General features: G+C 41.5%; 2 protein-coding genes across 3 annotated transcripts; both read right to left on the bottom strand.

The window, feature by feature from the left end:
- Nucleotides 1-813: 813 nt before the first annotated feature.
- Nucleotides 814-11,433, bottom strand: LOC139413389 (mitochondrial intermembrane space import and assembly protein 40-like). Of its 2 annotated transcripts, none has more exons than XM_071160712.1 (3): nt 11,262-11,433; nt 8,420-8,518; nt 814-5,056 (listed from the first exon to the last, which is right to left on the bottom strand). In XM_071160712.1, the coding sequence occupies exons 1-3, from the start codon at nt 11,281-11,283 to the stop codon at nt 4,638-4,640; spliced, it is 540 nt and encodes a 179-aa protein (XP_071016813.1). In that variant the 5' UTR covers nt 11,284-11,433; the 3' UTR covers nt 814-4,637. The 2 variants fall into 2 exon arrangements, with proteins under 2 accessions (XP_071016813.1, XP_071016814.1); XM_071160713.1 differs by having other exon boundaries at nt 11,274-11,426.
- A 289-nt stretch (nt 11,434-11,722) lies between these two features.
- LOC139413388 (protein transport protein Sec61 subunit alpha) lies at nt 11,723-23,269 on the bottom strand. Its single transcript, XM_071160711.1, has 12 exons — nt 23,097-23,269; nt 20,689-20,756; nt 20,534-20,599; nt 20,257-20,335; nt 17,769-17,900; nt 17,403-17,512; nt 16,888-17,041; nt 15,477-15,637; nt 15,035-15,232; nt 13,093-13,284; nt 12,916-12,992; nt 11,723-12,819 (listed from the first exon to the last, which is right to left on the bottom strand). Exons 1-12 carry the CDS (start codon nt 23,101-23,103, stop codon nt 12,633-12,635), a joined length of 1,431 nt encoding a protein of 476 aa, XP_071016812.1. The 5' UTR covers nt 23,104-23,269; the 3' UTR covers nt 11,723-12,632.
- Nucleotides 23,270-24,730: the final 1,461 nt, after the last annotated feature.

Here is a 24,730-nt window from a genome sequence, read left to right as displayed (position 1 = left end):
CTACAACCCTGCCATATGATGCGAAGAGGATGGACTGGATACTGGAATCTTTAGCGCCTTTCTTATGAAGATGATTTAACTTGAGGCGTCCTACATAGACAGACAAACACCCTCCTGGAATCTACTAGACACAACAAACCCTAGTATACCAGCTTTTCAGACTGTGTTTAACCAAAGCCATGCCTTTTTATGCCTACCAGGTTCTCAGTACAGTGCTGCTTTTGACTGCTTTTAGTGTACAGTATTTTTTTCAGTGTCCAGTTCCAATCATTTATTTTCCATGTGTAGTGTGCTAATGAAAAGTGCAACAAACACACACACTTATTTACATTTTGAGGCACATAAAGGCATCCACAGGAGAGTGCACTGCTTCCAGTCTGCAGCCTTCTTGGTGAGGGCTCCCCAGGTCAAGCCACTCCACCTTATTTTCTATTGTTCTTCTCCATGTCTCTTTTGGGCATCCTGTCTTTCTCTTCAGCGTAGTGCAATCGCAGGGTGTGCGTTCTGGTGGCAGTCTATACAAGTCCCAGCCACCGCCATCTTTTATGCAACAAATAGGGCCTACAGAGTACATAAAAAGATCAACCTGAGAAATGTAAGTGTTAGGAACATGCAGCTAATATCTTAATCTGAAAAGATACAAGGTTCAATGTATGTGGTGCAGTTTCACCGAAGAATGAACAAGATCCCAGAGGACGAATCACTTTCAAAGCATCATGGTCCAGTCGTATGTATGAAGCTCTAGTTTCATTTGTGTTTGAACAGTATTTAAACATATGGGTAGAAATGTTTGAAAGAGGTAATAAGACATTGTTTAGTAATAACTTTAATCAGGACAGGTAAAAGAAAGTACCAATGCATTAAAGGCTTGAAATGACATGTTTCAAAAGCAGGTGAAGGAAGCACCTTCACTGTGCTCTGACTAGAGGCCGCTCTATGTACTCAGTCTTTCTTCATAAGAACATGAGTTGTTGATAATAGCGGCCAGCACCAAACATATTTGGCCTTCCAGGACCTGGGGCACCTAACCAGAAAAGTCATATCTCAAAGGCTCAAATCCTGAGATTTAAACACACTGTATCTCACATTTTCACATGAATCCTGTATTGACGTCATTGCATTAAACACGCTAGGGCTGTCTGACTAAAAAATAATCTTGGTCAAAATGTTAAAAGGTGTCTTTTTTGACACCTTGTTTCAATGTTTCAAGTTCCTTGCAGACAGGCCACATGTGGCCAATGTGATTTATAGGATATTTATTTGTATCAAAATATGTTTTACCTGCAGGCTGCAATGTTTTTATTTGTTGGCTTTATGTATGCTACTTTTAGTCTACATAAGTTACTTTTAGAATTTTTATGAAGCATATGATAATGATTTTGAGATACTAAGCCTTTATTATAAATGAAACTAAACTTTTCCACGACAATGAGACTTTTGAAAATAATAACTGGCAGGCAGATTGGTAGAAATGGTAAGATAAATTGACACTCCAAATTGAAAAGGTTGCCGGCAACTTCAGGAGCTAAGGTAATCAGCAAGGGGAGGAGGGTTGGGAACAGGTTTTTTAAGAGAATCAGAAATACTATCAGTTCCTCATATGGGCACATTTATAGGTCTACATTTGTGCGCAAACCAGGTAGCCTTGGCCTACTTCTATGCATAATCTGGCGCGCATCATTAATGAACATTGACAGGAGCGCTACAAACAAAAGACGTTCCAAACATTGATAACTCCGTAAATGGAATGAAATAAACCAAAAACACGTTCCTCACAAGCGTAGCTTAGGTTGTGCGGTCCGCAAATAACGTATCCACTCCGACAATGAAAAATGTAAAATACCTCAATAATGTATTAACAGAAATTACCTTCACCAAACAAATATTGTAGATTAGAACGGTAAATGTACTACTGGTGAGCCATCCCCGTGGCCTTCGCAATGGATTAGTCCACTAAGGCCAGCGTGAATCTGACGGGTTTCTCGTGTGCCATAAAGAAATGTATATTTGCGACTGCTCGACCAACAGCCTATCGACCAGTTGACTAAATGGGGTCAACCCTAAAACACACATCTCAAATTAGGATTTAACCCCAATCTTCCAAAACCCTCCCTCTGATTATTAGTGTCATTGTCCAATACATTTCCAACAGCTCCCTCTTTCAAGAGACTATTATGCAACCCATAACCAAATCCCAGTTGGCACGCAGGGTTTAATTAGCTCCTTTGAGGAAATGATTGCATAGACAATGGACTTCCACTTTATTCAGGTATATGGGTTATGAAGGGTGGTCATTGGATGGAAAAATCTATTAAGTAATAGTGAGGTAAAAATCAAAGAACAGATTGGTGGAAAAACATCATGCCAACAGCAACATTCAGGACTTTTGACAAAACTTAAAATTGAAAAACAGACATGTCACATGATCTTTGAGCAGCAATTTAGTACACAAGAGTAATCAAGCTTTAATCCTATCTCTTACCATAATCTGTCAAACACAAACATGCAGTAGGGTTGGGCAGTATCCAGATTTTCATATCATACCATCCTTTTCTCATACCGGGATATACGGCATTACAGGGTTCGTATACAAGGGGGCGCAAAAACAAACAAAACATTGGGCGTCTAACAGAATGCTAACAAAATTAGCACAGGTAATAGCGAATTTCAATGGGGGCTGCTGACTAAATATACTAACGGGCGCCAACGAAAATAAAGGAATTGCAAAAACAGGCAATCCAGCTCATAAAGTTATATATATATAGTTAGGAGCTACCAAATGTTATTTTTGGTGAGTTTGGACATTTACAAGTGAATGTGAACGTGAGACACTGCAAATTAAGAAAGTTCTGATGCATGCTTGTCTGAAGGAAGAACAGTACTGGCTCTGAAGCAGCATGTGTAGACTACACATTGTGCCTGTGTGGAGTCTGGAGTCGCTAGGGCAACTGGCCTGCCTGCTCTGAGAAGATGGGAGAACACGGCAGAAAGCTAACACGATATGATGCCTCCACTTAATTCAGCAATTTACTTAGATTAACTAGCAAGTTAAATTTAAGGGTCACTTTAATTTAAATTTGAAAAATTGTACCTTTATTTAACTAGGCACATCAGTTAAGAACACATTTTTATTTACAATGACGGCCTACCCCGGCCAAACCCGGACGACGCTGGCCCAATTGTGCGCCACCCTATGGGACTCCCAATCACGGCTGGATGTGATGCAGCCTGGTCTCGAACCAGGGACTGCAGTGACGCCTCTTGCACTGAGACGCAGTGTCTTAGACCGCTGCACCACTCGGAAGCCAATTTAATGCAGAATTTAAATTTAAAAAATAAATATCTTGCAGCGTTTTGTAAACGCAGACGTAAAATGCTACTTAATGTAATTTCTGCTCTGCATCAGACTCATTTTGTGCTTCAATTGCACTTCTCCACTCGGATGAGAATTCACAAATGGGCATTATATCAGCAGACAGTGCTCTGACTGATGTGAAGCTACTTTTCTCGGTGTAGCTAGCCTACTTTTCTTCGGTAAAAGATTAGGAAATGTAGCTGGCTACATTCTTTCTATGATAAACAGGCACACGATGGCCATGCATTATTTTTTTGCAAAAAATACCTTGCTTTTTCATTGCAAGCTCGTTTACTTGTGTGTGACTGCCAGCCAAATAGCGTTGCACTACTTTTGTCATCTGATTACAATGAAGCTTTTTTCTGCCTAATGTGTTGCACTAACGTATTTTTTCTGAAGGAAAACTATAGTTGCACTTCCCTGATCACTCTATTGAAGCAAAAAAAACACGACTTTCAATATAAAACGCGACCAGTCAATACACAGCTGTTCTCACCTCCTCCCGCTTTCTCCAGTTGTGCTATTTACAAACAAACAACCACGTCATTGGCTCAACTGTTCTGGGGACCTATGTGAAATGAAGAACTACCGGTGAAATGAAGAACGCAACCTGCTTTATCTCCTAAAGTATTGCACAAGTTGACTGTGTGGGTATTTACTTAAAAATTAGCAACAAATATTAAAATGTATTGAAAAACATCAAATAAATAGTTTAAATGTTCAATGCCATTAACAGTATTGAAAAAAACATCCCAACTATTTCCAAATACCCTGGTATGAGGTATACCGCCCAAGCCTAACATTAAGTCAAGTGATCACAAACTAGTCTGACCAGTAACATTGATAGTAGGTTACACACTTCCAGTGTAGAATTAACATAGAATGGCACAAATTATCTGATTTGAAGCTTGATAATAAGCAGCTAAATTGTTTTGGATGAGAAACCTTTAACTAAAGTCCACTTCAGCGAACAAGTCCTCCTCTACAAACTCCCCACTGTAGGAACATCAGTAGCTCAACAACCACTGGATAAAAAAGCATAAGAAAAAAGATGTGTATTTATTTTGTATTGTCCTCCTCTTCTCACAGCATATTCCCTGTAGGAGCCTTAACTCCTCTGCAGTTCTAGGCCCCCTTTAAAAGTAATTATCCCTCGTGATGAATGTTGAACCAAGAGAACAGGTCTGAGGCATCAGTTGACAGAGCTGATCTCCCCAGAGAGTGGTCTGTGCACAGCAGTGGTTTCAGGGAGAGACCGGGGGATGGTGGAGAGTGGGTGATTTTAACTGGCAGCCTGGCTGTCTGTGGGGGGTGTATTGTCGGATGACGGGGCAGACTCAGGTGTTGGGGAGGACAGGGTAGAGTCACTAGACGCCACTGGTGCTGGGGACGAGTCCTCTGCCAGCTCAGGTGAAGCAGAATCAACGGGGGCAGAGCTCTCAGCAGGCACAGGGGCAGTAGCATCTGCCCCTCCCGCGGCGACTCCCTCGTTCTCGTCCTCCTGTGGGTAGAGCTCGGGGTACTTCTGCATACACTCCTGCATAGCGCGGAAGTTGTCGATACACTCTGAACCCTTCACCTCCTCATTGCTGTAGTGGAAGCAGGAGAAGGCCTCCTTGAACTGTGTGCCACAGGGCCCGCTAGCCATCCCTCCCAGGCATGGACAGTTCCAGTTGATCTCCCCACTAGGCAGAATCAGGCCTAGAGGAATAGAGATATAAGAGGAAAGGGCAGGGGGATACCTAGTCAGTTGCACAACTGAATGCATTCAACCAAAATGTGTCGTCCGCATTTAACCCAACCCCTCTGAATCAGAGAGGTACAGGGGGCTGCCTTAATCAACGTCATCGGCGCCCAGAAAGTAATTGCTGTTGAGGGTTAACTGCCTTACTCAAGGGCAGAACGGCAAGTTTGTCCACCTTGCTGGCATGTACAGTGCATTTGGAAAGTATTCAGACCCCTTGACTTTTTCCACATTTAGCTATGTTACAGTTTTATTCTAAAATTGATTAAATAGACTTTTCCCCCTCATCAATCTACACACAATACCCCATAATGATGAAACAAAAACAGGTTTTAGATATTTTTGCAAACTTATACAATTTTAAATAAATAAATATCACATTTAAATAAGCATTCAGACCCTTTACTCAGTACTTTGTTGAAGCACCTTTTGGAAGCAATTGCAAATAAATTCATTAAAAATCCTACAATGTGATTTTCTGGATTTTATTTCTCATTGTCTGTCATAGTTGAAGTGTACCTATGATGAAAATTACAGGCCTCTCATCTTTTTAAGTGGGAGAACTTGCACAATTGGTGGCTGACTAAATACTTTTTTGCCCCACTGTACCACCCACCACTGCGACCTGTATGCTCTAATCGGCTGGCCCTCGCTTCATATTCGTCGCCAAACCCACTGGCTCCAGGTCATCTATAAGTCTTTGCTAGGTAAAGCTCCGCCTTATCTCAACTCACTGGTCACGATAACAACACCCACCCGTAGCACACGCTCCAGCAGATATATCTCACTGGTCATCCCCAAAGCCAACACCTACTTTGACCGCCTTTCCTTCCAGTTCTCTGCTGCCAATGACTGGAACGAATTGCAAAAATCGCTGAAGCTGGAGACTTATATTTCCCTCACTAACTTTAAACATCAGATATCCGAGCAGCTAACCGATCGCTGCAGCTGTACCTAGCCCATCTGTATATTGCCCATCCAATCTACCTACCTCATCTACCTCATCCCCATATTGTTTTTATTTATTTTCTACTCTTTTGCACACCAGTATTTCTACTTGCACATCATTATCTGCACATCTATCACTCCAGTGTTCATTTGCTAAATTGTAATTACTTGCTACTATGGCCTATTTATTGCCTTACCTCCTCACGCCATTTGCACACACTGTATATAGACTTTCTTTTTTTCTATTGTGTTATTGACTGTACGCTTGTTTATTCCATGTGTAACTCTGTGTTGTTGTTGTTTGTCACACTGCTTTGCTTTATCTTGGCCAGGTCGCAGTTGTAAATGAGAACTTGTTATCAACTAGCCTACCTGGTTAAATAAAGGTGAAATAAAAAAATAATATTCAGAGACTTGTCCCAAAGATACTTCTGCGTTGTCTTGGCTGTATGCTTAGGGTTGTTGTCCTGTTGGAATGTGAACCTTCGCCCCAGTCTGAGGTCTTGAGTGCTTTGGAGCAGGTTTTCATCAAGGATCTCTATGTACTTTGCTCCGTTCATCTTTCTCTCAATCCTGAGACTCCCAGTCCCTGTCTCTGAAAAACATCCCCACAGCATTATGCTGCCACCACAACGCCTCTCCCCTATTTGACCGCATGTGTCCGCATTGATATGTAGGCTATGTGTGCCTTTTTAAAAACGTATGTAGTTCTGTCCTTGAGCTGTTGTTGTCAAATGATGTTCTGTATTATGCCATTCTGTATTTGTCACGACTTCTCCCGAAGTCGGTTCCTCTCCTTGTTCGGGGGGTGTTTGGCGGACGACCTCACCGGCCTTCTAGCCATCACCGATCCATTTTTTATGTTCCATTTGTTTTGTCTTGTTTTCACTTACCTGGATTAAATTTCCTAATTACATGTTGTATATTTTCCCTCTGTTTCCCCCATGTCCTTGTCGGGAATTGTTTATTGTAAGTATGTGTGCTTTATGTGACTGGTGCGATACGGGTTTTGTGCCCATGTGTTTCGTTATGTTTGTATGCCGGTAGTTATGTACATTAAACGGCTCTGGCTATTTACCAAGTTCTGCTCTCCTGCGTTTGACTTCCCTGCCACCAGTTACGCACCCCTGACAGTATTATGTTTTGTGTGGACCCCAGGAAGAGTAGCTACTGCTTTTGCAACAGCTAATGGGGATCCTAATAAAATACCACCATGCTTCATTTTAGGGATGGTTTTGGCCAGCAGATGAGCGGTGCCTGGTTTCCTCCAGACGTGACACTTGGCATTCAGGCCAAAGAGTTCAATCTTGGTTCCATCAGACCAGAGAATCTTCTTTCTCATGGTCTGAGAGTCTGGCCACTCTACCATAAAGGCCTGATTGGTGGAGTGATGCAGAGATGGTTGTCCTTCTGGAAGGTACTCCCATCTCCACAGTCGAACTCTGGAGCTCTGTCAGAGTGACCATCGGGTTCTTGGTCACCTCCCTGACCAAGGCCCTTCTCCCCCGATTTCTCAGTTTGGCCAGGCAGCCAGCTCTAGGAAGTGTCTAGGTGGTTCTAAACTTCATCATTTAAGAATGATGGAGGCCACTGCGTTCTTGGGGACCTTCAACGTTGTAGACATTTTTTGGTACACATCCCCAGATCTGTGCCTAGATACAATCCTGTCTCGGAATTCTACGGACAATTGCTTCGACCTCATGGCTTGGCTTTAGCTCTGACATGCACAGTCAACTGTGGGACCTTATATAGACACAACAGGTGTGTGCCTTTCCAAATCATGTGCAATCAACTGAATTTACTACAGGTGGACTCCAATCAAGTTGTAGAAACATCTCAAGGATGATCAATGGAAACAGGATACCCCTGAGCTCAATTTCAGGGCTTGAATACTTATGTAAATAAGGTATTTCTGTTTTAAATTTGTAATATCTCTCTCTATACACACACACACACACACACTCACACAAACATAGTGCCTTCGGGAAGTATTCAGACCCCTTGACTTTTTCCACATTTTGTTATGTTACAGCCTTATTCTAAAGTGGATGAACAAAAAAAATATCCTCAGCAATCTACACACAATACCGCATAATGACAAAGTGAAAACTGTTGTTTTTTAAACATTTTTGTCAATGTATAAAAAATAAAGAACAGAAAGGATTTTTATTTATTGAATCCATTTTAGATTAAGGCTGTAACATAACAAAATGTGGAAAAAGTCAAGTGGGTCTAAATACTTTCCGAATGCACTTAATTGACATGGTTGTAACTTCAGAATTCACCTCTTTGGTACCTTTGTAATGACTACACCACTGTTGAGTGTTTCATAATCCTTCTACATCCCTGACATGAATTCACAGCCCACTTACCCTGGTCTTCGTAGGGGTCATTGGGGTCATCTGCAATGAGCTCAGCGTTGCTAGGTGCTTCATGGTCTTCCTTGGTAACGAAGATGATGCGATCTTTACCTGGCAAGGTGAAAACACAGGTGAGACGATGGGATGAAAATATGCAATGTCTAAGGAAACAATGGGCACCCTGCTATGACCATGACATGCTAATTGCACTTCCCCTTCCCTGTCTCCAGGCTGGCTTTATTAAAGCAAAGTGGGAGACCAATTATACAAATTCATGGTTAATATGGTCTGACTGACCCAATAAACACACAAATGCATTTATCTATTGGATCAAGGCAAGTGGTTGGCTATTAATATGTTGGCCATAATAGCTGCTAAGTTTACAATTCGACAACAGCTGTTTTTGTAAACAGAACGCTGAATCAATGCCCACTAACTATGTTTAACCAGCAGGGTCCAGATATAAAAACAACCGAACTGTCACCTGACATGACATGCGCTTTGATTGCCAGAAGATACCGACCCTACTTGTTATACTTGTTTACACTGAGCTGCACTGAGGTCGGAAAGCAAATCATGGTTACATTAGGACACCGTAGAGCCGGCGCGAGACGTGGGTCGGATGTAGGGATGGGATATGCCACTGTATTCAAATTTGACCTTTATCCACACTGCTCCATCGAGAAGATTTAAATACTGCTATTTTCTCTGAAAACCCTTTTCATCCTCATGCTAGCTAGCAGTAGCTACAGCTGCCATTATGGAATGGCATGATGCGTTAAACAACAAAGGAGCTGATTGGCTGACAAAGCCATTCCAAAATGGCTGCGGTGGCTACAGCTAGCGAGGGCAGTTTTCAGAAAAAAAAACTAGCAGTATTTCAATCTTCTTGACGGAGCAGTGTGGATTTGGATAAAGGTACAAATTGGAGTACAGTGGCATATCCCATCCCTGCATTGAGGTAAGTTTAACTATCTAGCATGCTCTGCACATCTGTCTGTAAGTGTAAGGTACCCATAGCGGTATGGATATGTGCAAAACTGCTATAAAAGGCCTTTTCACACTGCATTGTTCTTAGCCCCGGACTATCATAGCCACAGGCTAGACTGGCCCTGGGCTAGCTTAGCCTGTGTTCACACAAGCATTTGTTAACCCTAGGCTAAGCTTTAGCCCTGGGCTAAGGAATCACACTGGTATTCCACAGCCCAGGGCTAACGGACAAACAACATGTGACCAATGTTATAAGCAATAAGGCATTAACACATTATTTCATATTGCGTCTAGCCTAGCATTTGATTTCCAACAGTGATGGCTTGTATAAACTTCGCCATCTGCCTGTCTGACCTCAGAAACAATGTTTCACTTTTGAAATTCTTTCTCACCCCTGTACAGAGAATGGTGTGCATGAACGAGGCATCAACTTTTCTGATCTAGCAGGAATCATTCAACAATATTATCATGGATATATCCATTTAAAAGTAAATGGAAAATCTATGAAAACAGACAAATGAAGTGTTTGCTGCCTTTCCATTTGTAGTGTTTGTAGCTTTAGTTTGATAAGTGAGAAGACATTAGCCAGCCAGCCATAATAACCACATTTGTTAGGCATAGCAAGCAATGTTTTTGCATGGATTTGGTTTTTGTACTCAAATAGGATTAAATAGTATGAATTGACTTGTCAAAATAACAGTGCAGCTTTATTGATTGGACTGGGCATTCTAGTAGTTGTTCCTGACCCTGATTCACACTGGAAAACCCCAAAAAGTGCTCCGGAGCAGGGCCAGCTAGTCCTGGGCTAAGGTTGGTGCTAGCCCACTTTAGAATATGCAAGTGTGAAAACTCACTTAGCCCCAGGCTAAAATCGCTCTTAGCCCTAGTCTAAGGTGCAGTGTGAACACACCTTAACATGCTGACCAAATGCATGTTGATTTTGTCCACACATACCAGATGCAATCAGGACACGCAAGTTGAAATATCAAAACAAACTCTGAACCAACTATATTAATTTACCTTTACTCCGACAATTAATCCACAGATAAAAGGGTAAAAGTTTGTTTCAAGTAATCTCTCCTTCTTCTTCGGACTTTATCAGGTGGTCGGCAACCAACTGTAAGGTGCATTAACACTACCACCCACGTGGGTATATGCTCCTAAAAATCAATGAGGAGATGGGAGGCGGGACTTTCAGCACATCACAAATAGAACCAAGTTATATAAATGCTACGCAGAATATCGTGAGCAGTGTGGGTGCAATGATTGAATACCATGTACGTGTACATTTATTTTGCTCACGCAACGCGAACAGTGTGGTCAGCATATATTTTATTTGAAGGATTGGTTCTTGCTTAAGAAAGATAAAGGGCCATACGTTTCGAAAGCCATGATTGACGTTTATAAATGTTTAAACACAGCGTCGTGGATGTAGTTCACACACAGAGTAGTCGTGGGCAAAGCGAATGGCTGAATACCACCGAGTCAGAACTAAATGGAACCATGATCGCGTTTTGACCTTAGTGTGGTGATATCCGTTGGTCCTCTACTTATCTGGTAAACGCGTTGACAGCTCTGCCTGAAGTTCTGGCTAGCGTGGAAGTTAATGTGTTCGTCTCGTACGAATAGCCTTCCTTTACAAATCAGATTAATCCTGAGAATTTGATTGCCCCATTTATAGACCTCTTCAAACCCTATAACTGACTGGAACTAAGCTACATGAAATTACTGCACACATCAAGCTGGAACAAGCACCGCTGACCTGCTTCGCAAGTTCACTAGATACCTAACGTTATCATGCTAGCCCCTTCAACGACATTCATTGGACAAGCGAAATGAATGAAAATCTAAGGTGCACTATTACCCTCTTGCTTACAGTACGACATGACAGACGGTGGTGATATCCGTTGGTCCTCTACTTAGATCAGAAGCAACGACGGTTTTTGTACAATTAGCTGCAGTGAACATAGCCATGTAATTAATAACCGCCCGGTTTCCGTTTCCTTTGACCTCTCTCTGCTTCGATTTCTGGACGCAGTCTCATGACGTCATCCGGGCAGCCACTGGTAATTTGTGCAGCAGTTCGAGGTAGATCCAGTATCAGATTACACAACCCCCATAATGAGGAAAAAAACTGAGTCTGGACCAGTGGTGCGGGGAAACTCCTACCAACAGTACCAGGTGACTATTTGGCAGTACTCTCCCAAAGAGAAGTGAAACCTGTACTGCACTCATCTGGCAGTATGTACCACAATAATATTGGGATATACTTTGTTTGATGCATATTGTTGTGATTTATGCCATGTGAAGGTTCAACACAGAATGTTGTTTTCTAGCTTTTTATTGAAAAATATTGGCCTGAACAAAGACATGGGCCCTATGTCCATGGTAGTGTTTTATTTGGGGGACACTGACAGTTTTCAGTGGGGGATGAGGATCTAAAAAATTAAATCCTAGTCAAATTTCATAATTATGTCCAATACAGAAAGTAAAAAACTCTAAGTGAAACCCCATTCCATTCCTACCAAACCCACCATCCTCCAATGACATCTAGGCAGTTTCTACAGCGATTGTCTGGGAATAAAAGACCACAACACAAACACTTTCCTTTAGGACCCAGAGACAAAGTACTAACATATGCTATTGATAGGACCAGCATGAATACAAATATATTCCATGATTAAAATGTTTTAAAAAGTAAATAAACCAACAAAGCTTGTTGGAGATTCCCAGAGCCATTTAAAGGATACATATACAAGTATATTTATACTTTCTTTACCCCAATGTGGCTCTTCAAACCCATGCACAGCTTACAATGACCTGAAATGAACATGACATGACTTTCTTTCCACTCTCCAAAAATGTCCAGGTGTAGTGCTTGTTGGTTTAAGAACAGACTCCTTTAAAATGGAGTCAGTCTTCAATTTCCTTGAGCAAGCTTCTATAGAAGATAAGACCATCAGCAGAGTAGCCTGGCTGAATGGTATTGAAAAACAACGGGACAGAACAGACGCAATTCCATGCCGAACACTGGGTCAAGTACCATCTTTCTTTCCCAGTGAGATCCAGTCTGCGTGAGCCCTCAAGAGCTTCTGGGAACACAAAGAAGCTGAGAAAGAGGACGTGTCGCAGAGGCAGAATGCACTGATTTGTGCGCATTAGATACAATGCAAAATGAAAATTAATTTGTAGAGGGTGGAGGCTGTGTGTCTGTGGTGCGTGTTGGAGGGTGTTTCTAGAATAGCAGCGCTCCCATGCTGCCCATTTCACTCTGCTCCTTGACGAAGATCTCAAAGTACTGGTAGATAATGGTCACGGCCAATAGAATTCCAGTACCCGAACCGATGGCACCCAGAAAGTCCGCCATGACGGACAGCCCACCTATGCATAGGCCACCGAAAGCTGCAGCCGTGGGGATGTACCTTCACAAAGAACACAAGATTTTAGAAATGTGTAGAAAAATACACAGCAATTAACACTTGGGCCAGAGTGCAACCAAAAGGTGTGTATGTTTTTACCGGTTGAGCTCGTGCACCATGGAGGTCTCTCTGTGTCCCCTCATCACCATCTGCTGTTCCTTCAGCTGCTTAGCCACCTGTCAGACATGCAGAGTTAGAAACTACCACACACATTTCAGTGTACCTACAGTAAAAGTGCATCTGTAACAGATGAAGCAAATACATCAAGTGACTCACATCTTTGGCCGAGGATCCTGAAACCTCGATCCATGTCTTGGAGAAGAAGGCACAGGAGCCCAGCATGAAGACGATGTAGATTGCAGCATGGATGGGGTCATCCAAAACAGAACCAAAGGACTCCGGGGGAGAGAGGTAGTAGCAGAGACCGCCAACTGGGTAGGCACGAGCTGGTCCTCCAGTGGAAGTATCCTATACAAAACACACAATCAATTAAGTATAGATTCTCCATGTAAGCATAGCCCAATCAGGGCTGTTATGAGTAAAACAGGGCTCAAGACTGCGACCATTGAGTCACATTTTGCAACCATTTGACTTAGCGGTGCGAGTTACATGTTATCTACATTGCAACCTCACCCAAAACATCTCTTTTGGATAACAGAAAACAACCCCCAAATTCATGACAATCGCTGGAATAGGTTTCACATCAAAATCTTAAAATTATGCATTCCTGCTTGGTAGTGCTGAGCGATTAGTTCTATTTGAAGTCTAATACTCAAACCGAACAAAATACATTTCAATTTTGATCATTTTCTTTAAACATTAAATGCACTGTGGGTTGAATACAATTCCCATGATGGTAGTTACTGCTCATCACTTACTAACCATCACTTCAATATTTCAGTTGTGTATATTACATTTGATTTAGTTGATTACTTTATTTCACCCCAAGACATGTCTATAGAGCTACTGCCTATGCAGTCTGAAGAACGACTTAGTGATTTGTCAAAGTAAATCAATATCTAAGGCATACTTTTATGACTGTTGAATACCAACTATCAATCACTTAGATCATGTATTTTCAGGTCAAGATTGATAGCGCGCTAAGCATCTGCTCTCTCTCTCTCGATTATGCATTTCTGTCTCTTTTACATAGCAGGCGTAAAAGAAACAGACCGGACAAGTATGCGCAGAATGGACTACTGTATGTTCATTGTAGTTAAATTACCAAGTTTTTTGCACTAAAGTATGTAGAATATTGGTCTGTTGGAAACCATGTCGTACAGTTCAGGCTATCTGATTTATCTCTACAGAGCTCAGAAAGAAAACCGTGCCCACCAATCATGACTCCTTTCTATGTGTATCAAAATGATGCTTTCCTTGAATTTCATTGTGAAAGTCTAACACTGAAATATCATGTGATGCACAGCTCACCCATTATGCGATTTATAAATGGATTGTTTTTTAGATTGTGTAAACAGTAATTGTGTGATGGTGGGGATGCAGGGTTGTGCTTGCTGTAGTTCCTCAACAACACAGCTAGGTGAGCTCAAAAGCACCTTACTAGTTGAAGATTAATAAAAGGGCATTGAAATTACTTAGGAACTGTGCACAATTTGGAGAGGTGTGGCCACTTAAGAGATTGGTCTTTTGGTCATACGTTCTACCCTACATTTTCCAGGAATATTCTTATGTTACTGAATGTATCAGGAGTATTTTCAGATTAAAATGCACATAAAATCAATTTTCCAATAATCTCCAAACTGTTCCCTTTCAATTGCTACCATGGTTATGCATTTCCCATGGAAGTGCGACCAAATCTTGGGCTGGTGCCACCAACTGAAAAACAGAGGCACCAGTGCGACCAGGGAAAAATGTTAGTCTGAGCCCTCTTAAAACCTTCCTACGGCTAGCTCTCTTACACAGGACTGCTGAAAGAAGTGTCTAATCGATCAACACTACCAGTGTGCTGTCATAGTAGTCCAAAACATGTGATCATAACCACCACTATGGCATCAAACAGACTCTTCATTGTTTACAGTCACACAGAATTATTCAGTATTGGTTTTAACCTCATGAAGGTTAAATGTGATGAGAAAAAAATAAGTGGCTGTACATTTTTAAATAGTACTGGTGTAATGAACATGGGTGAGGCAAGTCTCCACCTCTGTGTAATGAACACAGAAGCGACACTCAAAGGTAATTTCGGACAGGTACTTACAGACCAGGTGCCCAGCAGGTTAACCAGAAAGTTGCCACTAAATCGTGTGGAGAGCATCTGAGAGATGACGTACAGGTTGGACACAAGGGCAGACTGGAGGATGATGGGAATGTTGGAGGTGTAGAAGAGCTTGATGGGATAGGTGTTGTACTGACCACGGTAACGGGCAGACTTGATGGGCAAGTCCACCCTGAAGCCCTGGAAGGAGGCGAGAAGTGTTCAAGACCTTTCAAAAACTACCACGGAAATCCAATGGTATTCAAAGTTTGTCTTCAATTATTCTATGCATGCAGCTTTTTGGTCTGAACATTTATGTTCACATTGTCAACAGAGCCAATGGTCATAAAGGTCACGTAAGCAATGAATTGAAAGCCATTTGTAAAACCAATCAAATGACAGTCAAGACGATATAGGCTATAAAACGGGTTGTCTGTCCACTGACCTGGAAGTATATGACGACAGCAAAGACGAAGACTGTGGCGATGAGGTTCAAGAGGTTAGGCAGGTTCTGGCGGTAGAAGGCCTCTCTCAGGGCGCGCACCTTGTCTGTGCGGGTGGCCAACAGGTGGAACAGGGCAATGACGGCACCTTCAAACTCCGTTCCTGAGACACAAGAGACAAGGTTACCTAACTAACCACAGCACAGCAGGGGGAACAACCCTGACTGAAGAACAAGAGCACATAGTAAATACACATACACTAGTTACACAAAAGTATGTGGACACCCCTTGAAATTAGTGGTTTCGGCTATTTCAGCCACACCCATTGCTGACAGGTATAAAAATCAAGCACACAGCCATGCAATCTCCAAAGACAAACATTGGCAGTAGATTGACCTGTACTTAAGTGCTTATTGACTTTCAACATGGCACCGTCAAAGGATCTTTTCAACAAGTCAGTTTGTCAAATTTCTGCCCTGCTAGATCTACCCAGGTCAACTGTAAGTGCTGTTATTGTGAAGTAAAAATTTATAGGAGCACAGCCGTGAAGTGGTAGGCCACACAAGCTCAAAGAACAGGACCACCGAATGCTGACGCGCATAAAAATTGTCTGTCCTCGGTAGCAACACTCACTACTAAGTTCAAAACTGCCTTTGGAAGCCACATCAGCACAAGAACTGTTCATCGGGAGCTTAATGAAATTAGTTTCCATAGCTGAGCAGCCACACACAAACCTAAGATCACCATGCACAATGCCAAGCATCGGCTGGAGTGGTGTAAAGCTCACCGCCATTGGAGTCTGGAGCAGTGGAAATGCGTTCTCTGGAGTGATGAATCATATTTCACCATCTGGCAATCCGATGGATGAATCTGGGTTTGGCGGATGCCAGGAGAGCGCTACCTGCCCCAATGCATAGTGCCAACTAAAGTTTGTTGGAGGAAGAATAAATGGTCTGGGGCTGTTTTTCATGGGTCGGGCTAGGCCCTTTATTTCCCTTCACTGGAACTCAATGCTACAGCATACAATGACATTCTAGATGATTTTGTGCTTCCAACTTTGTGGCAACAGTTTGGGGAAGGCCCTTTCCTGTTTCAGCATGACAATGACCCCGTTCACAAAGTGAGGTCCATACAGAAATGGTTGAGATCGGTGATGAAGAACATGACTGGCCTGCACAAAGCCCTGAACTCAACCCCATAGAACACCTTTGGGATGAATTGGAACACCGACTGCGAGCCAGGCCTAATCGCCCAACCTCACTACTGCTCTTGTGGCTGAGTGGAGGCTGTTATAGCAGCAAAGGGGGGGGGGGCCAACTCCATACTAATGCCCATGACTTTGGAATTAGATGTTCGACGAGCACGTGTCCACCTACTTTTGGTCATATGTATACTAGCAGTAGTGCTACCTACCTCTCCCAGTGTTGACAGTAGTGGGACTGAAGGCCTTCCAGACGATGGTCTCACAGATGTTGGTGGCAATGAACAGGGAGATACCAGAGCCTAAACCATAGCCCTTCTGCAGCAGCTCATCCAGCAGCAGCACAATCAGACCTGCCACAAACAGCTGGGGAAGAAGGAGAGAGCTTAAAATAGGGAAGGGAAAGGGTATACAGAGTCAGCACAACTGAATGCATTCAACTGAAATGGGAGAGGTGCGGCGCCCGGGAAGCAGTTGTGGGCTAACTGCCTTGCAGAACGGCAGATTATTCCACCTTTCCGGCACAGGGATTCGAACCAGCGACCTTTCAGTTACTGGCCCAACGCTCTGACCAGGCGGATGAAAGCAGAGCAGACAGTTGAGCATGGCTGATTGACAGATTAAAGAAATGGCTGCCAAAGGGTTTTAGTTGTGAAAGTTAGGTCTCTGTAACTAAAGGGTACAATTAGTGAACTGTTTATATGAACTGGGGAGGGGTCTAACTAACCTGAATGATGATGAGCAGGCAGATCCCAGCACCCATCTCTGAGGGGTCTCCGTACATCCCAGTCATCACGTAAACAATGGCCTGCCCAATGGTGATGATCATGCCAAACACTGCAGAGAAAAAGGAAGATTGTTGCATTCAATATCCTTGGACTGTTGTGAGTGGAAAAACACTTTGCAACGGGATACTGAATACACCCCAGCCTTATGACAGGCTAGAGACCCTTATTCTAATACCTGTCATATACAAGCCCACAAATCAGAACAGTTGCCAGGTGGCTATATAACCATAATTCAACATATTATGATGAATCTCATTCCTTGGTAAATACTTCTTCTGTGCAAGATGATTAGAGGGTGGACCTACATTTCTGTGCTCCATTGAAGAGTGCTCTGTCCTTGGGGGTGTCTCCAACCTCAATGATCTTGGCTCCAGCCAGCAGCTGCATGATGAGACCAGAGGTAACAATGGGCGAGATACCCAGCTCCATCAGAGTACCTGTAGAATGGTGGAGGATCAGTCAACCATTATTATGAACCAACACTGTTGTAATGGAAAAGGGGATTCTAACAAAGGCAAAGCTCTGAATACGCTGATATCAGCTAACGAATGTCAGCTTTTGCAAAGACTGCTTGTCAAAAGAGATGAGACCTGATAACATCACAGGGAATAATTATTTCTCCATGTAAGAGGTGGGAACCAAACAGTGAAGGTATAATATATCTAGATGCCTCTAACATAATCAGTAGCCAAGATTGAGAGTCGTTAATAAATGAAGAGACAGGTGTCAATATTTGTTTATTTAACTAGGCATGTCAGTTCAGAACAAATTCTTATTTACAATGACGGCCTACACCGGTCAAACCCAGACGCCGCCGGGCCAATTGTGCGCCGCCCTATGGGACTCCCAATCACGGCCGGTTGTGTTACAGCCTGGATTCGAACCAGGATGTCTGTAGTGACGCCTCAAGCACTGAGGTCCAGTGCGTTAGACCGCTGTGTCAATGACGTGAGCCCATTGTTTAGCTTAGCAACAACCAGGAAGGGTAAAGCTTTAGGGTAAAGCTGTGTTTTGTTTAAGTTAACATGCAATATTTATTGGTTAAGATCATATTCATGCGATCTTAACTGGCAGTACAATATTATTTAGTAAGTACAGCACTTCTAATATCCAACTTAGACTTGAAGGTATTTTCTGTACTATAAGTATTTAGTAGTGCTGAGTGAGTCACCGACATTTCCTTTTTTGGTTATTAAACAACTAATTGACCGACAGCTGTTCAATTACTTGAATTCCTTTTAGTTGAGGGTTTTGGCGAGTCCAACGCACCATTTCTCTACAGAGAAATCAAATCATGAGAAATCACATCAAGAAAAATGTGGCACGCTGGGCTGAAGGAAGCTGTAGTTTCCATAAAGCAAATATCCAACCTAGTTCAGCACAAGAACACATACACTTAACTATGTTCAGTTAGTTTCACACAGACCTCATGAGAGAGGAATGTACACAGAGGGATGGAGATACTTCCTGAAAGTATGTCTCATTTACTTTGAAGAACTAGTAAAGGGATTCTCAGACAGCTCTGCAGCATGCTTGAGCAGGCTAGCCTAGCTAAATAGGATGACTAAAGACAGTACAGTATTTGGGGAGCACAGAGCTGTTTGGCTGCTACTGCCTGAGCAGAGATGAGATGATGACTTTAAGGAATTAAAAATAAAGTCAAATAAAAACAAAGTAATATACACATCTGAAATATTTTATAGTAATTTCCTATTGATGTCTATCCAATGTGGACCTGAGAGAATCACATATTTTAAATGTTTTGGCAATTGAATGTTAATTCTTTTTGGATTAGAAATTTAACATGAAGAAAAAAACAAACATTTGAATGTCATTTCATAATGCATTGTGATTTTTAAAAATTAAATACCGAAATCCATTATTATTTTTTAAATCAAACAGAAATGAAAAAGCACTAATCACTCAGCACTATTAGCTAGCTGCCTATTACTAGCTGGTTGGATGGGCAGCTAGGCAGGTTGGTACTGCATTGTTAGGTAGCATTAAAGATCGACAAACAAGGCAGAAAATATTATGCAGGCCAGATAAAGCTAGCTTGCAAACTTAGCTAGATTGGGTTATGAAACTAATGCCTAATTCGAAAATAGTTAGCCAACTAGATAGCGTACCATCTTTGGGTTGTTTGAAAGTTGTCATGTTCAAAACGCACACACAGCTAGCTAGGTATACATAACATGCAGTCATGACACTTGACAAACATTCTTTTTAGTATTCTCTTCTTTTAGCTAGCTACTAGTAGTAACTGTAGCTACTTAGCAGCCAATATCATGACTGGCTGACTATCCAACCAGCACGATATATTTCCAGTCCTAACCTCCAGAAATACACTGCAGTGGAGAAGAAGCAAAGCAAAAACTATGATAATGTTCCCACTCGCACTATGGACCCAGCAAATTTGTCTGTTTTTACAATGGCACGGGACACCAGCGTGCATGCAGTTATTGCATTGAATTAGCATTTTACCACCTTGGCATTGTAGCTTGAAATAATTACTTGCTGGCTTTACACATCATATCAGGCATCAACTCTGTTATAGATAGAACACTTGGTTATTTAAAAATATTATATTTAAGCCATTTAACGCAGCACTAAAATTAATGCATTTCAATGAGAGATTCCTTTAAAAAAAAAAAAACCTTTGTGGGCGGGGCCAAATCTGTTACTAGGGACGCACAGTTCAAACGTTTAAACTCATCTTCCTCCCTATGGACTGATGATTAAAGACACAGGCAAGCATTCAAACTAAGTAGAACCAGACTGTTCGTTTCTCACCTCTGTTGGAAGCCAGGATTACTCTCATCCAGTAGAAGGGATCTGCAGAGTCCGAGGACATGATGCCAAAGAGGGGAATCTAGGAGGACAGGAGACAAAGAAAGAATGAACCCAATACACTGTACCCACAAGAGTTAAAACTACACTCATTGAGTCATCTTTTCCTGTGGCTTTAACCATATTATCAGCTAGTGATAATAAGACCAAAGACAGGGCTTCTCTGCAAGAACCATACAATATATAGAATTACAGAGACAGATGTTCAGCAGATACTAACCTGGCAGCACACCAGGAAGATGAAGAGAGTGATGGCAGTCCATAGTACTTTTTCTCTGAACTGAATCTGTATAGGTAAAAGAGGGAGGTTTTAGAATCATCACTAGAGCTAAGATTGTTGAAGAGCTAGTAAGTAGAGATTGCGGTATACTATACCTTTCTCTCTGGTTTCTGAATCTCGGGTAAGACCGCACAAAACGGCTTTATGACTTCCAAAAATTTGACTGAAAAAAAAAAACACGAGGTTGGTTAGTTTCTTTCGGGGGAAAAAAACTACATGCACAGTAAAATAAGTCTTGTCCTAACCAGTGCAAGATAGTTACACTTTATCAGGATGAAACGTCATCACTCCCATGCATGGAAAAATTAGGCTCCACTCACATTTACAGACATCGTCAATAAAATACTAACTAGCTAGTTAGCTAAGTAAGGCTGACCACCTGTTATGTGAGTGCAGAAAGGAGCTAAGGTAAGTTTCTAGCTAGCTTTAAATGTATCTTATAAAAAACAATAAATCTTAACATAATCACTAGTTAACTACACATGGTTGATGATGTTACTGGTTTAACTAGCTTGTCCTGCGTTGCCTGTTAATTTATCATTGAATCATAGCCTACTTCGCCAAACAGGTGATAATTTAACAAGCGCATTTGCAAAAAAAAGCACTGTCATTGCACCAATGTACCTAACCATAAACATCAATGCCTTTCTTAAAATCAATACATAAGTATATATTTTTTTAACCTGCATATTTAGGTAAAATAAATTAATGTTGGCAGGATATATTAACTATGAAAATTGTGTCACTTCTCTTGCGTTCTGTGCAAGCATTGTCAGAATTTATGCAGCAGTTTGGGGTGTCTGGCTCATTGTGAACTGTGTGAAGACCATTTATTCCTAACAAAGACTAATTAATTTGCCAGATTTGACCATATTAATGACCTAAGGCTCGTATTTGTGTTCATTATATTATAATTAAGTCTATAATTTGATAGACCAGTCTGACTGAGCTGTGGTAGGCAGCAGCAGGCTAGTAAACATTCATTCAAACGGCACTTTCCTGCGTTTGCCAGCAGCTCTTTGCAATGCTTGAAGCACAGCGCTGTTTTTGACTTCAAGCCTATCAACTTCCAAGATTAGGCTGGCAATACTATAGTGCCTATAAGAACATCCAATAGTCAAAGGTATATGAAATACCAATGGTATAGAGAGAAATAGTCCTATAATTGCTATAATAACTACAACCTAAAACTTCTTAACTGGGAATATTGAAGACTCATGTTAAAAGGAACCACCAGCTTTCATATGTTCTCATGTTCTGAGCAAGGAACTTAAACATTAGCTTTTTTTTAATTTATTTTTTTACATGGCACATATTGCACTTTTACTTTCTTCTCCAACACTGTTTTTGCATTATTTAAACCAAATTGAACATGTTTCATTATTTATTTGAGACTTAAGACTTTTATTTATGTATTATATTAAGTTAAAATAAGTGTTCATTCAGTATTGTTGTAATTTTCATTATTACACACACAAACATACAGATTAAAATCGGCTGATTTTAAAATATATATTTTTGGTTCTCCAATAAATCGGTATTGGCGTTAAAATCATCAGTCAACCTCTAATATCTACTGTAGCTGGACAGCTAACCATAGTTCTTCAAAGAAGTTGACATTCATTGGGAATGCCAATGTGGTTTATTCAAAAACAATGTTAGCAAGCTAGCAGCAAAATAGTCATAATTAAGCAATAAGGCCCAAGGGGGTGTGGTATATGGCCAATATACCACGGCTAAGGGCTGTTCTTATGCACGACGCAACGCAGAGTGCTAGGACACAGCCCTTTGCCGTGGTATATTGGCCATATCACAAACCCCTGAGGTGCATTATTGCTATTATAAACTGGTTACCAATGTAATTACAGCAGTAAAAATAAATGTTATCATACGGTCTGATATACCACGGCTTTCAACCAATCAGCATTCAGGGCTCGAACCACCCAGTTTGTTTGTCTGATGTCACTACAAAGACTTGAACCGGCAGTATCTCTGCACACAGGTACTGACACTATTACAGCAGACAATGCTAGCTAGTAACATTTCCTAGAATGACACAAAGACTGTAGAGGGTAACTAGTTAGCGAATGTTGCACACAGCAATCTGAAATGTGCCAACTAAGTGCCAAGAGTCAACAATTTGTGGGCATTTCATGAGCTAAAGTAAGCAGAGATTGAACGTTAGCTGCCTCCTACCGTTAGCTTCCCATTCCGTTAACTAACGTTATAATATTCTTCATTTTACAGGTAATAGATAAGTAAAACGATTGTGTAACCCTGGTTAGCTAATAACTATAACACCATAACTACTAGCTAACTAGCCAATGTACGGTAACTTTAGGTAGTTAACCACCTAACATTACAGCTGACGTTAGCATTGGCTAGCTAGTAGCAAGCTACAATACATGTCCGTTCACAGCCAATCTAACTAACTAAACGTTCAAAATATACATTTAAGATGCAATTCACAGATACATCGACAGACGTTAGAAAAATGACTCACTGCCCATGGTGTCCTTTATCCGATTCCCGTTGTGTTAAACTGGTGCCACTTGAAGGATCAGCACAGTTTGCGTGGCACCATTGAACCGCTCTGCACAGAAAAGACACGTCATCAATGAAGCTCCTACTACACGTCAGATCTTGGGGTTTCTAATGCCGCATTCAAGAATGTCTGAATTTGAAACGTGTGATGCTTTCAATACAACTGGTAAAAGGAGAAAAAAAACTAGGTCAAATCATGATGTCACTGATTTTCAGGTTGGAATGACGGAGCTTTAGAAAGATGTCCGATATTCCGACTTCGAATTCTGAGTTAGGATGACCGTTCAAAACGATTTTTCCCAGTCGTAGCAGTTTTTTTTCGAGATCCCAGTTGTCTTGAACGGACTGAAGTCGGAGATTTCAGAGTTCCCAGTATTTTTGAACACGGCATAATTCTCATAACCTGCTGCGTAAATTCTCCTAACATGCTGCCAAAAGTCAAATCTGACAAAAATGGATCCCATTAGTCAAAACAGATAAATCTCAAATATGCGTTTGATTATGATAAAACAAGAAAAATTACACTTGCAGTAAATGCAAAACTTCAGAATAACTGCTAGGTCATTACAATGTATAAATGTTCACATGAGACTGCTCATTCAGTAGTTTAATTTACCTTCACTGAAATTAAAATGCATGATCATGAACAAATTAAAATACTGTTTATTTGACTTCAATGATTTGGGAATGCAGAAAATGCTCTAGATTACACTGCCATCAGGGGTCAGCATTATACAATTTTTATCACTGCATGTTATTTTTTGTACAGCTTTCAGTTGGCCCTAGAATGACATTGAATCATGCAAGCACAGAAAAGTGAGCAACTGGTAAAGTGACTAAGTAAATCAATTATGTGCAAAAAAAATTGGACAATGATTAAGTGTCTCTCTATTAGACCTAGAGTCGATTGAGGCACCCATGAATAGCTGTGTGTTTATGCTATTGATTTATCTATTGTAGTGGCTGCAGCTTAATCACCTCTTTCAGCCGATATAAAGTTTGCCGCTTTTCCAAAACATGGGGCTTGTGATAGCAGCTTTTTTCTACACATGACACACCCACACAAGAAAATCATCACGAAATCGTGTGTAAAACCCAAACCAAGCAACAAACTCACCACCTATCGAAAGATGAGACTCTCAGAGAAGGGGGTGGCTGCATCCCAATATGGCGACTGGAGTATGGGAAAGTGGGTGTGTCGAAAACGAAGGTTACGTATGTATCCACGGTTATGTGAGCTATATGGACCACTCCAATATAATAGTATCACTCCGCGGCAGAGGGATACATCCGAGGTGAGGATTTATAGATTCACTCGTACACCTGTGTCACGGCTGGGGTCCGCCCCTATAAAAAGACCCCATGGCTGCAACACATTCTCTACATCATTTTTGAGGCGCCTCTAGCACCGTAGAGGATTGGAGTGATCCATATAGCTCACATAACCGTGTTTGTTTCACCGTTTGTTTCACTACATTGGATCACTCCAATATGTTGGTATACCTGTACCAGATTTAGTCGGTGCTAGAGGGACCTGGCCAGCCAGCGGCGAAGTCCCAGCGCGTGAACGAGACGCAGGGGCCATCAATGTGG

The sequence above is a fragment of the Oncorhynchus clarkii genome, chromosome 7, assembly GCF_045791955.1.
Source record: "Oncorhynchus clarkii lewisi isolate Uvic-CL-2024 chromosome 7, UVic_Ocla_1.0, whole genome shotgun sequence".
Taxonomy (NCBI): Eukaryota; Metazoa; Chordata; class Actinopteri; order Salmoniformes; family Salmonidae; genus Oncorhynchus; species Oncorhynchus clarkii.
This window is presented reverse-complemented; position numbering and strand designations above follow the sequence as displayed.

Excerpts from the sequence above, each read along its gene's own strand:
- LOC139413389 (XM_071160712.1), bottom strand. The coding sequence starts at position 11,283 with ATGTCGTACTGTAAGCAAGAGG. Across the intron at positions 8,519-11,261 it reads GTCGTACTGTAAGCAAGAGG|GTAAAGATCGCATCATCTTC; the intron begins GTAATAGTGCAC and ends TCACCTTGCCAG. Across the intron at positions 5,057-8,419 it reads TGACCCCTACGAAGACCAGG|GCCTGATTCTGCCTAGTGGG; the intron begins GTAAGTGGGCTG and ends CTATTCCTCTAG.
- LOC139413388 (XM_071160711.1), bottom strand. Across the intron at positions 15,233-15,476 it reads CTGTCGTCATATACTTCCAG|GGCTTCAGGGTGGACTTGCC; the intron begins GTCAGTGGACAG and ends GCCTCCTTCCAG. Across the intron at positions 12,820-12,915 it reads ATGGTGCACGAGCTCAACCG|GTACATCCCCACGGCTGCAG; the intron begins GTAAAAACATAC and ends TTCTTTGTGAAG.